The 17312-nt window shown below is 40.7% G+C and overlaps 1 protein-coding gene across 1 annotated transcript in view; it reads right to left on the reverse strand.

The window, feature by feature from the left end:
• Positions 1–11687: 11687 nt before the first annotated feature.
• Positions 11688–17312, reverse strand: part of LOC148018815 (spermidine synthase 1-like) — a 102136-nt gene continuing 96511 nt past the window's right edge. Inside the window, exons 5-10 of the mRNA XM_087701109.1 lie at positions 13689–13761; positions 13430–13501; positions 13110–13305; positions 12649–12793; positions 12478–12556; positions 11688–12372 (exon numbers count right to left, since the gene is read on the reverse strand). Coding sequence (XP_087557235.1) covers positions 12491–12556; positions 12649–12793; positions 13110–13305; positions 13430–13501; positions 13689–13761 — 552 coding nt within the window. The 3' untranslated portion in view covers positions 11688–12372; positions 12478–12490. The remainder of the gene's footprint in view (positions 12373–12477; positions 12557–12648; positions 12794–13109; positions 13306–13429; positions 13502–13688; positions 13762–17312) is intronic.

A 17312-nucleotide genomic window follows, 5' to 3' on the forward strand; every position in this document is an offset into this window, starting at 1 on the left:
GTTACTTGTCACCATTGTGGGAAAAAGGGCCATATTAGGCCATAATGCCATGAATTGCGCAATGAAAGGCGCAAAGATAAGGGGAAAGATAAAGTGCAGGATAAGTCTTCTGATTGGAGCATAGTACCTGCAAAGTCCAGTGTTAAAATTGAAGAGATCAATGTTATGCAGCCTGAGAATGTTGATGATGACGATTATATCCTAGTAGCTTCTTCTAGTGCTTCGTAGATGACAGAGATACACTCTATGTATGCACAGTGTTGGCTCTTGGACTCAGGTGCGTCCTTTCATGTGACACCTTGCCGAGAGTGGTTACATTCATACCGTACTGTTTCGGGTTCTATGCGCTTGGGTGATGACAACTCTCTTGATATTGTGGGCATTGGTGATGTTAGGCTGCAATTTCCTTTTGGCAACAGTTTTGTTATGCAGCATGTATGTCATGTACCTGCTTTGACATGCAGTCTCATGTCAGCTGGACAGCTTGATGACGCAGGATATCATGTAGGTTTTGGAGACTCTGCATGGAAGATCACTCGTGGCAGACGTGATTGCGAGAGGTGCCAAGGTGGCAGTCTCTACCCCTTGATTGTATCAGCTTCTTCCCTTGATCATGTTTTGTCTGTGGGTTCTACTCCACATGTATCTCTTTGGCATGCCCGTTTGGGCCATATGTCTTTGAAGGGAATGAAAATGCTTTCTGTTTTGCAGTACTTACCGCCCCTTGATTATGCATGTTTTGATTCATGTGAGCATTGTCTTTATGGCAGGCAGACTACGTCTACGCATAAGAAGTCTGGTAGGCCATGCATGAGTGAGCCCTTGGCATTGGTACATTCGGATGTCTGTGGGCCCATGCATTGTCAGTCTATGGGTGGTGCAAAGTATTTTGTTACGTTCATAGATGATTTTTCATGGAAAGTTTGGGCTTATCACATTAAGCTGAAATCTGATGTCTTGGCTGTGTTTCAGAGATGACTTGCATTGGTTGAGAACCAGTCTGGGTATAGGCTAAAATGCCTAAGGACAGATAATGGGGGTGAGTATGTCTCACGTGCTTTTGAGTAGTTATGTGATGAGAGGGGTATTAAGCGTCAGTTGACCGCCCCCTACACCCCCCCCCCCCCCAAGAATGGTTTGGCTGAGCGGATGAATAGAACCATCTAGGAGGGTGTACGAAGTATGCTTAGCCATGCACGCCTACCACAGAGCTTTTGGGCTGAGGCAATTAGTACAGCTGTGCATGTCATAAACAGATCACCCTCTAGTGGTTTGGATTTTCAGGTTGCAGAGTAGATATGGACTGGAAAACCTCCCTCTTATGCGCATCTCCGTGTCTTTGGATGTGAGGCATTTTGCCATGTGCCCAGGGACAAGAGAAAAAGCTGGATCCCAAGAGTGTCAAATGCATTTTTCTTGGTTATGGGGATGTAGGCGAGATGGGTTACCGTCTCTGGGATCCGCAAGCGCGGAAAGTCATCCACAGTCATGATGTAGTCTTCCATGAAGACAAAATGCATAGGTAGCCTAAGAGAGTTGTTGAGATCCGCAGGGTCATATTTCAGGAGGAGCCGAGAGCTCTCGCACAGCCAGTTGGATAGCCTACAACGGCAGCAGATGCTCATGGTCAAGGTGTTGGACAGGCAGTTGGGCAGGCAATAGAGCCAGCCGTGAGACGGTCTACTAGAGACAGACGTCCACTTGATAGATTTCAGCCCTCGATGCATTATGTCTTGGTTACAAATGCAGGAGAGCCTTTCACCTATGATGAGGCTATGCGCAGGGGTGACAGTCACTCCTGGGAGAGGGCTATGCAGTCTGAGATAGACTCCCTGCATAAGAATGACACTTGGAATTCGGTTTCCTTGCCTACGGGCAAGAAGGCTTTGCCATGCAAGTGGGTGTACAAGCTAAAAAGTACCTCTAGACACCCCAAGCTGGCATACAAGGCTAGAATAGTAGCAAAGGGTTTTAAGCAAGAGCATGGTGTGGACTTTGACGATGTCTTTTCTCCTGTGGTTAAGATGACCACCCTGTGCTTAGTCTTGGCTTTGGTTGCTTAGCTTGACTTGGATTTATACCAGATGGATGTCAAGACGGCTTTCTTACATTGGGACTTGCATGATGAGATTTATATGGAGCAGCCTAAGGGCTTTGCAGAACCTGGCAGGAAGCACCTAGTGTGCAAATTGAAGAAAAGTTTTTATGGCTTGAAACAGGCACTTAGGGAGTGGTATCATAAGTTTGATGCCTTTATGCAGTCACAGGGCTACAGCCGGAGTGCTATGGATCTGTGTCTTTACACGAAGAAAGCCCATGATGGTTCTTTATTGATTTTGGTACTCTATATGAATGATATGCTGATAGCAGGGAAAGCTCATGATGAGCTAGATGCTCTTAAGGCTCAGCTCAAGAAGAGCTTTGAGATGAAAGATCTGGGATAGGCCGCTCACATACTTGGTATGCGCATTAGACGCGACAGGCATCAAGGACTTCTCTACTTGTCACAGAGGGAGTACATTCATAAAGTCCTTGAGCGCTTTCGCATGCAGGACATAAAGCCTATTGGCTGTCCATTGCCTTCTTATGTGAAGGTATCAAAGGCTGATTGTCCGGAGACAGATGAGCAGAGGGTCGAGATGGCCAAGATTCCCTATGCATCCGTAGTGGGCAGTCTTATGTATGCCATGATAGCTACTCGTCCAGATACTGCCTTTGCAGTTGGTGTTGTGGCACGCTATATGTCTACACCTGGCAAGAAGCATTGGGATGCCTTGAAGGGTATCATGAGGTACCTGAAGGGCACTGCAGATATGTGCATATGCTATGGCAACTAGGATACAGGAGTCGTGGGGTGCACTGACTCTGATTATGCAGGACACGCAGATAGTAGGAAGTCCACTTCTGGCTATGTATTCACGTATGCTAGAGGTGTTGTTTCTTGGATGTCCAGGGTGCAGAAAATGCATGGCCCTTTCTACTACAGAGGCTGCGTATGTTGCAGCCACTGAGGCTTACAACAAGGAGGCTATTTGATTGGGTCGTTTAGTTGCTGACCTTGGTATTGATGCTATCCCTACACTGCATTCGGATTCTATGAGTGCTATTTAGTTAGCCAAGAATCCAGTCTTCCATGTGAAGACGAAACACATTGAGGTGAGGTATCACTTCATATGTGGGGTCAATAAGGACAAGTCTGTTGATCTTGTCAAGATCTCGACTAACCAGAATTCTGCATATCTACTCATGAAAAGCCTCTCTACAGAGCGCTTTGCCTTCCTAAGGAGGTTGATGGGTGTGGGATGAGATGATGTCTTTCCTCATCCTGTAGTACATGTGTACATGTTGTACTGTCTTTTTTCTTTTTCTTTTCACTCCTCATTGGGGCAAATTCGCCTTTAAGTGGGAGGTTGTTCGGGGTAAAGGCGCCTTTGCCTGGCCGCCCGTGTATTACTACACTGACAGTCACCGCCACTGCACACTGCAGGTGGCGGGTGCCCGTCACCGTCACTTTATTCTTTATTCTTTTAGTGACAGTTTGAATAAAGGAAGGCCCGGTCACACATTGTGACTGTTGGAGTTCCCATTTCTAGTCTCTCCCTTTCGTGCTCTTGCTCTCCCGCCATAGCTCTGGAGTCCAACCTTCGATCCGTCGCTCCCTTTCAGTTTCTTCAGAGGGACTTGTGGAGAGGGTCGATATTTACACATTTAATGTGGGGAAACTTGGTACAGGCCAGGGAGAGTTATTGTGTGGGTAAGCTAGTGATAGATGTGCTTATGCCAATGATAGTTGTAGCCAATTTAGAGGATGTTGTGCTAATTGGGAAATCTAAAGGTGCAAATGATGTGGTAAGCGGAGGTGGTGTAGATGAGCCTTTTTTCCAAGGACTGTTGTATGAAGTCTTTATGAAGACCTTGCTAGTAGACATATTGCAGTTGGTTGATCAGGTTGGTTTGTGGCATGTTGTTGGAGTCATTGCTATGGTTGGTATATAGGTGGTGACCATGCGTGCAATTTTGGATAGTTTTAACAACCACAGTTTGTGATAGCCTTCATAATACCATTGTGCTTCTAGAAGGGCCTTTGGAACCCATCGAGCCATGATGCATGGGTTACTACGGGATTGGCATTGCCAATGAGCATGCTTTCACTTGTGTTTTCTTGGCTTGTGATGTATAGAGGTGTGTGAGGAAGTTTTGAGTTTCCACTTTAATTGTGTAGTGGAGCTGATAGGTGGCTTCTTATGGGCTTGATCATTTAAGAGCCAGGTTTAGAGTATCATGGTTTTAGGTGATTGGCCAGAATGAGACGTAGAAGTGACCTAAATAGGACCTCTTTGGAACCAAAGTTTGTAATCACTCGTACATCTACTACTTGTAGATGGATGCATTTATGAGCATAGTTAACATTACAATTGGTTAGGAACTTCAATGTTCATCCTAAAATAATCTTAGTGCCACTTCAAAATTTTGAAAGAACATATAAGAGAATTGGGATGCTCTTAGTATGAATGGTGACTATCAATTTACACATGCCCAACAAGAAGTAAGATCAACCTCCATATGGATTCAACCTTATAATCTGATCCCTTATCAATGAGTGCATCGACTAGATTGACTTGGCTCGTGTAAGGTGTACATTAAGGTATACTCCCAAAGTAAGGGGCTCATCTTCCATTTATAAGCTACTAACAATAATAGCTCAAATATTCATAATTGGATATGATGGATTCGATTCAAAGGGTGGTGTAGAAGGATGTTGTTGTTGTTTCTCAAATTGTCCATAAAAAGTTTGTTCTACACATAGTAGATGACTATTAGTATTCACCATGGGTGGTTCATGTGAGGGATGTCTGAGTAGATAATATTTCCTTATTCTAGCTGCCATTAAAATGGTCGATGCGCTAGCCATCTAGAGTTTCTAGCTCCACATTCCCTATCTTGTTGATTACACAATCAAGAAAAGGTCCAACGTCTCAGAGTTTCAATTGTTTCTTATGGCCTCTGATTGAGTAAAGCAATACAAGATGCCCCTTGTCAAAGGATCATTGCTTGACATGCGTGTCAAACTAGGACTTACATCAAGCTTTTTCACCAAGTAGGGTGTGAATGGCTAACAGACGTATTTCGATCAAGCACTTGAGCTCTTCTAGGTTATATTGCCATGCTTTGATACCTTCCCACCATTTTTAGGTAGCAATGTGCAGACTAGGAATTAAGAACTCAATGGGTGTAATGGCATCCATACCATAGGTAACTCAAAATGGGGTTTGGCAATCTTGTAAGCTATGCCATATACCCATAGTGTTGCCATGTGCCTATCATCCTAGTCTAAATGCGATGTTGAGATAATGTTTGTCACGACATTGATGAGAATTTTGTTCCTGGCTTTTGATTGGCGATTTGCTTGGGATAGTAAGGACTAGACTTCCTATGGATGACCAGGAACGTAGATAGCAAATGCTCAATCACTTGATTAAGAAAGCGTGTTCCTTGATCACTCACAATTTTGATGAGATAATCGAAACGTAAGATGAGTTGCTCACAAAGAAGCCATGCAATGGTTCATTCATCATATTTATGGCTTGCCCTGGCCTTAGTCCATATAGCCTTAATCCATGGTTATAATGATGTATCAACCTGGGAGTATTGTGCGGCTAGGCTAATGGTTTCCACAAAGTGTATACCTTACTTTTCAAAAGGTTGGTGGGCAATCATTGGTTTGAGTTTCATATTGTCCTTTTGGATAGGTAGCTCTATTCATTGACATAGTGCTTGACAAATCTAATTGCATCCTTGAAGAGAGTGGGCTACCACAATTGGGATTGAAGCACTTTCCTTGCTAAGGTATTCGCATCAAAGTGTCCTTCAAGAATACCACCGTGTTCCTCTTGTAATACATCCTTGATTTCATGCTCATAGACATATCACTAAAAGAGACTCCCCATCCTATGTGATACACCTGACCAATGATCAATTGGTAAGGTTGGGTCTTGATCAAGAGGCGTATTAGTTGAGCTTTCTTGATTAGTCATTCCAATAGGCCTTGCTCAAGAATATGGACAACATCGTCAACTCAATAAGATGTGAGATCAACCTTTAAAAGTTGGGCTACTTGATTAATGCAGAATAGATGAGCATCAAAGAGTTGATTGTCAACTCCTGTGGCCTTTTCACAATTGGTCATTTGTGATAAGTGATCGACAATGCATTGTTGTTTACCTTTCTGCACAACAATAGAAAAATCAAATTCCAATAGAAGTAAGAGTCATCTAGTGACCCATCCTGTGGCATAGGGCTTATTTACAAGGTACGTCAATGCTTGATGGTCAACAAAGAATATGAAAGGCATATCAAGGAGATAATGTCAAAACTTTTTCATAGCGTAAACCATCGCTAAGTTGTGTCTCTCAGTGATAGAATAGTTCACTTCAGCATTAGTAAGTTTTCGACTGGCAAAACTCATTGGGAATCCATATTGTGCTCACTAGGATGGCACAACACGACTGAGCGTCAATGTGTACATGGAACATTATCATCCAATCTAGGGCTCTTAAGATGGCAACAGTCATGAGAGCCTTTTTCAATGCTTCATAGGTAGCTTGGCATTCCTCTGTCTAGGCCCAAGTAATCAATAGCTTGTAGAGTGGTCATGCAATAGCAATGTAGTTTAGTACAAAGTGATGGTAATATATGATGTGGCCAAGAAAGCAATGCATCCCCTTTGGATTGGTGGGTGGAGAGAGAGTCATAATGACTTTAATGTTTAGCAATGACAATTGCAATTTTATTTTTAAACATGACGTGCCTCAAAATTATGCCAAGGTTGATCCAAAACTAACACTTGAGAAGATTCAAGGCTAGGTTATACTACATGCATCTCTCGAAAACTAGACGAAGTTTGTTAAGGTGTCCCTCTTAGTTAGTGTGGACACATAGGTCATGGGCAAACACCTCAAGCCACTTCCATAGCATGTTCTTAGAGATTATGCACGTAAGCCTCTAGAAAGTCGCTAAAGCATTAGTCAGCCCAAATGGCATGACAATGTAAGTGAATACCCCCCATTTGATTGTAAATGCAGTTTTTGGTCTATCATCCGAATGGACTCATACATGATTATATCTTGAAGATCCATTTGAGAAGTTGTAGGCTTCCTTCCCTTACTACTCGTCTGATCATATGATAAGTATATAGTAGCAAATAGTGATCTCTCTTAATTACATAATTAAACTTATTGTAATTGATGCATACTCGAATACCAAGATGATTGGCGACATCCAATCAATATACTCAATATCATAAATAAATCCCACCTTTTGTAACTTACCAATTTCTTCTCTAACATGATGAGCATATTGAGGATTTATAGGGTAGGCTCGTTGCTTGACAAGCTTGGCATCATCCTTAAGAGGAATTGAGTGGGTGAGAACTTGCATTGGAACACCCTCAAGGTCAGAGTAGTTCCAAGCGAAAACATCTCTATATTCTTCCTACAAAAGTTAATTGATTTTTTCTCGTTCTCTACACATTAAGGTCCTCAGCAATGTGCATAGACTTAGGGTATTCCCCAAGCATTGCAATGTTCACTTCTTTGATCTTTGCCAATCCCGCTTTGTACCAAGCAACACAACTACTCGATCATTCTTTTTCAACTTTGTGAATCATGGAGGAATGTCTTGTGATTTTTTTACCTTCGAGTTTTTGACTCGCCATTGTGGATATTGCATTTTAAGCATCTTCACCTTAAATGGACTGAACGTTTGTTCTTAGGCTTAGCACATCGGATTAGTTGGGAAATTTCTGGACCAAAATCACTAGTTTTCTCCATATCAAAGTCAAAGTTTATCGTAGTGTTCTCCTAGACTTTTACTATGCCATCTTCAACTGTGAAAACCTTAGAGTTTGAATAGAGATCATTGAGTTGGTGCCCCCTTTGTTCGTATTCAAGTACCTTGAGGTACTTGAGACTTCGGTCTCACAACGCCCGTGTCAATGAGGAGGCTCTCAATCTGAGAGTTTTTTTATCCATACAAATTTTATCAATGATGCAACCATCAAAGGCATTACTACAATGATAAGAGCACACCAAGAAATATATTCTTGATAATTGTTGTCTTCAACACATGCTTGGGTCACTTATTGAGTGAACTATTACCTCTCTTGTATCTTGTCATATATTGTATATTTATTTATTTAAAAAAATTAAAAAAAACACATGCATTCATTGCACATAGTATAATGCCCTAGCCCTTCCCCCCACGTCATAATCTTGTAGCACATCAAGAGTAGAACATTCCAAGTTTCCTTGGACGACCTCTAACCCTAAGGATAATACCACACCACATTCTCTCACCAATTGGATCCTCAAGGATAGAAAAACATTTCTAAGTTTACTTAGAATTTGACCTAGCTCCTAATTGAACAAACCTAAGCACACAACCATTGCACAAGTAAAGTGGACACACCACGTAGAAAGAGCACAAGTGTTGCAACAAGTACAAAGGTCATCAAGACCCGTCAACATCGATGGCCCGCACCCATCACGGTTCCTTTAGCATCGACCATCACCTCTTCCTCCCTCTTCAAGCTAACCTAACATGCTCCAAGTCTTTCAATACCTCTCCTTTACCAACATCTCTTCTCTCATAGCAGATTATATATCCTTGCTAACTCCCTCATCAATAAACGCCCTAAAGCCTCATTGATAACAACACTATACTTTCGACACAAGTGTTATGGAACTTACACTCATCCAAGAGAAAGGATAATTTTTTTTACTATATAAGCAAAAGCTAAAGAAAATAAGATAAAAAAAGTTATATCAAAGCAGTTTCTGTAATACTTTTATATTATTATTTTAGATTTAATCAAATAGCATCATAATCACAACTTGTGTCAAGTTTATGTTTTCATCAATAATACAATTTGATTGTACATAAAAAGAGTCATGCCCAATTTAAAAACCCACAAAAGAAAAAGAATACCCAAAAATCCTAGCCCTAATTTTCAAATATTCAAAGGACAACAAAATTTGAAGAAACCAATTATGTGTATGTGAACTGTATGAGCTTGCTTTTTTACCCTTCATTTGTGTGAGAGAGAGTAAGAGTTTCAAAGAGGTGAGTGCATAAGTAAGAGACCTTGGAGATAAAACCTCATCACTCTTCCACACTCTCTCGTACCTATGCTCATGCTCTTTCCTTGTAAGCTAAGTCGGTAGAGGATTGAGAACAAAAGGAGTGCATTCGTGGATCGTGAAGCTTCACAAGAGCATCCTTCAGGTTTGAAAGAAAGCCATGCAAGCTCACTATAAGTAAACATTGGCATTGTGGCACGTGTGAGAGGCTAGGTGAGAGATAGCTGTCACGCTTTGTGGTTGAACCTCTTGAATAAATAAAGAGTATCCAAAGTTCCATTGTTGAGTTCATGTAGCACAACACTCACAAATCACATCAAGCACATTCATCTCATATTCTTGGTCCTTATACACTCCTTGAGGATCATACATTGACACACACTTCAACCTAGCATACAATGACATTCGTTAGTTCTTAATACTCCTTGAGGATCATACATTGGTGCACACACTTCAACCTAGCATCACTAATGCAATCATCACCACCACAACTATCATGCATTTGTAGCACGTCTCAAAATCATGAGTCTCATATTTATAGCCTATGTACCACGATCCCCCTTGAGATTCCCACTACACAGTTTTATTCGATTATGGATCACTTTAGTTGGTGCACTTCAACCTAGCATACATTGACATTCCCTAGTCCTTGATACTCCTTGAGGATCATACATTGGCGCACACACTTCAACCTCGCATCACTAATGCAATCATCACCACCACGACTATCATGCATTTGTAGCATATGTCAACATCGCGAGTCTCATATTTGTAGCCTATGTACTGCAATCCCCCTTGAAATTCCCACTACACAATTTTATTTGATTATGGATCACTTTAGTTGGTGCACTTCAACCTAGCATACATTTTGACATTCCTTCGTCCTTAATACTCTCCTTGAGGATCATACACTGGTGCACACACTTCAACCTAGCATCACTAATGCAATCATCACCACCACAGCTATCATGCATTTGTAGCATATGTCAACATCATGAGTCTCATATTTGTGGCCTATGTACCGCGATCCCCCTTAAAATTCCCAATACACAATTTTATTCGATTATGGATCACTTTAGTTGGTGCTACACTCTTGGCTCCTTTTTGTGAGTGTACATAAGGTAACTCTTGTGAGATCATAGTTAACTACAATGTTCTCATTGTTCTTGCTAATACTTTTATATTTGCAGTAAGTGCATTATATTGTGATCATAGTTACATAGACCCTATCATGCAACCTGTCGAGTTCACCATACCTTCTCGTGATAACTACTCCTTTTCCTACCCGGGATTGAGGCCCCATAATAGGGGAGCCTTCGGGTAGGCCAATAACTCTTCTCTCTCTGCCCTATCGAAGTTTGAAAAAGGGATAGCTCTTGCAGAAAGGGTGGCGCAATACCCGGCGCATGTCATCTCAAACTCCACCCCAGACAAATGCCCGCATGCTTCCTTGACTTTAGCTCGCAGGGTTCTCTCCCCTGTCAGGCTAGCTCCGTTTAAACCCGAATTATCGTTTCTTTGAGATCTAGGCATAATTAATTTAATTCTTTCATAGATATTGTTCTTTGTTACGCTTATTACTGGATCATTAAACCAGCGGGCATTTTGCAAGAAGAAATCTTGTTATGGATAAAAAATCTAAATAATAAATCTGTATATTTCTAGATTTTTCTCTTTCTATCACATCATTTGCTACACTTTCAAGATGAAGAGACCCTTCTGAATTATTCTAGGTACAATAGAAAAACAGTATTCTGGACGTTGCATAAAACGGAAATTTATCATCGAAGGTACGAAGCCATGAATTTCGTACTAGATTCGAGGTCTTTACCTACGGGAAGAAAATATCCAAAGTTTTTTTAAGAATTACCTTTTTGAAAAAGTCTTTGGCGTCAAAACTTTTCTTTTTGGAACCGAGATATTTCCCGTGTTTCAATGGCTTATTTTGGTTCCACTTCTCAATAGCAATAACAATTGGGAAATGCCTACCTGTGACACTAAAACTGACTATAGAACGGAGATTTGGCTTTGAGGATCATTGTATGCAGGTGGATCAAAGCTTGAAAGAATGCAGTGTGCCAAAAAGCCTGCACCCTATATAGAAAATTCAGGCAAAACGTCGTTCGCCAACTTAAATGTGCTCCCTTGCAACAAGATACATCTTGCCCAACTGATTTCCGCTGTGTCAGTGATTCAGACACTATTATCATCCATGATGCAGTTACCAAGAACATAGTTGGAAAAATTTGACTCGTGTGATGCCACCACCTAAAGAACCAGAGAAAGCTGGCCAACTGTTTGTTATTCTAGATTCACTCAACTTCTCGCCAGTACTTGTTTGGCCTTTCCCTTAGTTTCTGACTATAATGTACACATTATTCTTTATATACCTCTTTATATTCAGGGAAATACAAGTGGAAGGGTACAGGTTTACCTCTAGTTGACCCAAAGTTCCCACAAGTCCAACTTGGTCTTCTGCTTGATACATCAGAGCATTCTCATCAGATACAACCAATAACATTGAAAGCATCTCTTGCAACAAAGCCCTTCTTGAGATCAAAAGATTTCCCTCCAGTTAGGTCTCTTCTGTCTATAGAAAAAGATGGCAGAGCAAGTTCATCTGTATTGCATAAGATGCAAAGTTTGTACCTATTTGCCATTGTTTTATGCAGGTACACACACATATTCACAAAATTTCGCCTTGACAGGAGTTATCAGGGGCCCACAGAAGACATTAAAAATGGGTACACAGATGGCATGTGGTAATACATTTCCCTTCAAGAGGGAAGACCATCATTATCATCTCTGAAATATTGTTTACGCCCTCTAAGGAAAACGACTCTCATCTAGTTTTGAGCTTGTGTACAAAATATTTCATTCAGTCAGAAATAGAGATACATTCACCTTCACGAGTAACACCAGAGCAGACTGTCCTTGGGGATCTCCCACCTAGGAAACAGTAAATGGTAGCACCATCAAGTATTGCCTCTTCATCAAAACTAAGGAAGCACCTAACCGAACTCATTGATCTACCATCAGGCAGATAGAAACGACTCCTTAACCAATTGGCGGTCACTGCTGCACTTATATCGTGTATCATCTGAAAGTTTGCCTGGAAGGTAGGTTCTCTGATAAAATTATGCCGGACATTAAAGGCATTCTTGGCTTTTCATATACAACAGGACCTGTGGCTCTCGGTAAATCAGAGCATCACATTGCAAAAAGAACAGTAGACCTGAAAAGTTTATTCTTGGTCACAATTACAGACTCAATGATGGGTTGCAGCATCCACAATGAGAACACGAGTAGATAGAGTTATTCAAAACTAGAGAACACTTGCCTGTGCTTTAACCTCAGGCTAGGTAAGGTTCCAACGATTTTCGAACAAACTGAGGTAAGCAGAAAGCAGCAGTGTGCATCTGAGTAGACCAGACAAAAGAGAAAACATTAGCACAAATAGGAACACTTAAATCTGTCACAGATTCTGCAATCTTCAAAGGAAAACACAAACCGCAGAATTGTAAAACTTCAAAGGACGTGGAACTGGTTGACTGTCTGATACAGGCAAAACTTCCTGCTTCTCAATTAGATTCAGAGGTTCACAAAAATTGACGTCTGGACCCTCCGTTGAGCATAAGAGAAATCCAATCACACCACTGCACAAGAATAATAAAATAGTTTACAAAAATGAGACCAATGACAGTTTTTTCTTACGGGGAGGCTTCCATTATAGATGATTGAGAAAAATACTCTAGATTAATCTAAAATGCTCGGTGGCAAATAGCTTTCAACTTTTTGGACTCTATGCATAGAGTCCAAACACAAGAAGCATGCACAACCTGCCTGTCATCAACCATGGACCACCCCATGCACAACCTTAGTATCATGCTCGAAATTACCACAATATTAAATCAATTCAGATGGAACTGAGCTTTCTGTGCATAAATGTGATTTTACCAACCAGCTTACTACCTTGGATATGTTGGAACACTAGTCCAAGCATATTTCACAGAGCCCCGAAATGTTTGGCGACAAACCGAGATAATGTCCTGAATAGTATGCACATGCAGCCATAAACTCTCTGTCTGTGTGCAAACAACACCCCCTGGGCGCAATGCTCTTGCTACTAGTTCAAAAAAGGGCTTCTCAAACAGCTGTTGCGCAGGACCTGCAACCATCATTAAATCAAAAGAAAAGTTTTCACAGAGAACACATTGAAGGCCAGCAGGAACGTACATGAAACTAGAGGAAACATTTTCCACATACTGAGATATGAAGCAACAAATAATTACCTATTGGATCAGAGGAGTCCACGATGATAGCATCATAAAACCCTTCACTGACATCTCTAAGAAATGAGGCACCTGCTCATAGAGTATACAAACAGAGACCAATTCCTGAGAACTTTTGCAAAAAACCTAGGCTAGCTGCCCAAGTACATTAAATGCTAATGTTTGTTGCCAATACAAATGTACAACACTCAAAGTGTTACTTGCATTTTGCTAGTGATAATCTGGCATCAAGCCTTCACCAAACATAATAAAACCATACCGTCTCTTACAAATAGTTTGACTCTGGGGTCATTATATCCCACTGCAAGTTCCGGAAAAAACTCCTTAGACACCTACAACATACTCCATAATGCAAACAATCTTAGAAGAGATCACATGAGAATATAACATCAATCGTAACATTGAAAGCACAGCAGAAACACTGCAACCATCAAATTAAAGCAAGGACATTGTAGAACAATGATTCTGCCAGAAAACTTTGGCATTCACAATTGTGCTGTCTAGCTGTAGTTTGAAGAAGTGATTATACTTGCAAACTTATTGTAAATACCAAAGGTTCCACATCACGTATGTATGGCCTACATGAGACTAACACATCAAATTATTTGTAAAGAAATGGAACTGGAAACAATGTTCTGGTCAAGCGAATAAGTACCATAGGTTCCTGTATTACAAATGCACATGCACAAAATACTTGCAGATCCTATCTGTATCAGTAATGGTGGTGCACAATGTCCTTTGCACATGTAATAGTACATACATGCATACCCCACATGTACAATTTAAAATAGTAAAATAGATATCTGCATAGCCCTAATGTAGATACTATAGGATGTGTGCGAGTAGATTCCGCACGATAGTATTAGTGATCATGGTCATCTCCTCATAATAAGCCCTTCACTCAGTTAATGAAGGACATTAGGAGCTTTGTCCAGTGCATTCATTTTGGCCACTTTTGTTTTTTTTGTCCTTTTTCCTATTTTTGGGCCCCATCCATTTTTTTGGCCTGTGATGCCACATGGAATATTTTAGGGTTTCTTAAGGGCTATGCCACTAGAGAGTATTTTAGGGCTTCTTCCTATTTATAGGCGCACCTATAAATTGGATATCATCAAGCCTTGTCTTCTCACTTCTAGCACCCTCACTGCACCTATACACTCTAGCACATGTAGCGGTTGATCATTGCATTCAGCTTTCATCTAGTATTCAGCTGAGTTCTGTCTTCATTGCCTTCATCATTACTTCTTGCTCAGGTGTTCCTCTTGCCCTGGCATCTTTCACACGGTATCATGGTCTAACCTTCCCTCGAGCTCCTACCCCTTCATCTCATCACCCTGTTGAGCTAAAAAATGCATTATATGCTGACTACCCCTTTTATCTCTCGTTTGTGAGATTTTGGAGAAATTGCATAGAATTCTTGGGTATTTTTGTGTATCAAACGTTGATTCGGGCAAATATGTATGCAATATACATGTCAGACAGCTCCTATTGAGTTGATGTATTGCTGAATATTCATGGTACAGCAATCTTAGAGATCATTTGCAGATGTAGGATTGTTGCAAATGTATTTTTGGTGACATTGATGAAGTGGGAGTCACTTGGCAATGATGTATGCATGTCATGTATGCTGAAATTTCAGTTATATTGCTGAAAGTCATTCGCTCTACTACTGTACTTGTATTTGGGACTGTTTGTAATACAACGACACTAAACCTTGCTCTATTTCCTGAAATTTTGGGCTGAAATTAGCTGAATATTCAGCTTGTTGTTTGCTGTCATAAATTACAGAATTGGTACTTGGTATTTTGCTAACAAATTGCCACTAATGCTTCTAGCAGCAGTGACACTAAATCCCTCCTTGAAGTCCAAAGGTTTGATAGTAGTGGCTTTGATCTATGGAAGGACAAAATGCAAGGCATTTTGTGATGATAATCTCTTGGAAACTAAGCCTGCAACTATGGCAAATGAGGATTGGTCTAGACTCAACAAGAAGGCCATTGCATACATTAAAATGGTTGTATCTGATGATGTACTTACAAACATTAAGCATCTTGATATATGGATACTTATGAGAATACAACTCCAATAAATCAAGTGCATCTCATGCGCAGGCTTGTGAACATGGAGTTGGATGAGTCTAAGCCAACATCTAAGCACTTGAGTGCTCTCACAAGGATTTTGAGTCAGTTGTTTGCAAGACTTTGGTTTGCAGACCTTCAATGATAAACCGAAGGCTATTTTCTTACTAATGACTTTACCTGATAGTTGGGAGGCTTTGATTGTTTCACTTACCAACAACACTGGTCTAACCTTTGATGGTGTTAGGGGCTCTATCCTCAATGACGAGATCAGAAGAATGTCTTGTGGAGAAAGCTGTGGTTCAAGCTATAATCTTAGAGGTAGGTAAGAGAAGAGGGCTAATGCAGCAAATAAAGGCAAGAGTAGAAGTAAAAGCAAGGGCAAACAACAAGATGTCACTTGCTATCAATGTGAACGTAAAGGGCATGGCAAACCTGCTTCATATGACTATTTGCATATCTTTGGTTGTGATGATTTCGTGCATGTACCTATAGAACAAAGGACCGATGAGTTATAGAGTTTGGCTTCCTGAAGGTAGGAAAATTGTACACAGCTAAGATGTAGTATTCAATAAGGCAAAGTTGCTGAAACATGCAACACAATGTAACCTTGATAAAAAGAAGGTTAAATTTCAGCATGAACAGCCAGCCATTCAACAGCCATTAGTTGAAGATTCTGTTCCTTTTAATGCTGAAAATGAGCAACAACCCCTTGTGCTACAGCCAGAAGATAATGGACAGCAAATAGATGCATAGGATGGAATAGGACAACGAGAAGAACATGCTGAAAACAGGTCACAACAGGAAGAAAATGCTAAAAATCAACAATGTGGTAATGATATGCATGTACCTGAGGATGTAGCCCGTTGCCTGACAATACAGATCATTGGGTAAGAAGGTCTACATGTGTCAAAAGGTAGCCACAGAGATTTCAACCATCTTTGGATTGCATTTTGTTGACTGATGAGGGTGAGCTTCTAACACTTAGAGAGGCACAATCATGTGAAAACAAGAGAAAGTGGGAGTTTGCTATGCAAGAAGAGATGAAGTCTCTGTATGCAAATAACACTTGGGAGCTTGTACCTTTGCCCAAGGATAGGAAAGCTATCCCTAATAAATGGGTTTAGAAAGTGAAATGTATTGATGGGAAGCCCAAGTACAAGGCACGATTAGTTGCTAAGGGCTATGCACAAAAGGAAGGTATAGACTTCCAAGATGTCTTTTCACCATTGGTGAAGAGGACCGCTCCGTGTTTTGTTTGCTCTCACCGCATCCTTGGATTTAGAGTTGGATCAAATGGATGTGAAGACTGCTTGTCTTCATGGTGATCTAGATGAAGAGATGTATATGAAATAAGGCTTTGCTATTCCAAGGAAAGAGCATTTATTTTGTAAGTTGAAATGTAGCTTATATGGGCTGAAACAAGCCCCTAGACAATGATACAAAAGTTTGATACCTTTATGCTCAACAATGAATTTAAACGCAGTCATGTAGATCACTGCTGATATACTGAAAAGGCTGATGATGGAAGTCTTTTTGTGTTGGTCTTATATGTGGATGACATGTTGATTACACAAAAGCATAAGAGTACTTTGAATGTTCTTAAGGTAGTTAAGTCCAGCCTTCTCTATGGAAGATTTGGGAGCAGGTAAACACATTTTGGGCATGCGCATTAAAAGAGATAGAGGGCAACACTTGTTGTTTCTCTCACGAGACAAGTAAATTAGCAAAGTACTTGACAGGTTTAATATAGTTGATGCTAAGCTTCTTGGTGTGCCTTTACTACCACATACAACGGTTAGCAA

Source organism: Lygodium microphyllum, chromosome 20, assembly GCF_053477565.2.
Source record: "Lygodium microphyllum isolate KBCC chromosome 20, Lygodium_microphyllum_v1.1.10, whole genome shotgun sequence".
In the NCBI taxonomy this organism is placed as follows: domain Eukaryota; kingdom Viridiplantae; phylum Streptophyta; class Polypodiopsida; order Schizaeales; family Lygodiaceae; genus Lygodium; species Lygodium microphyllum.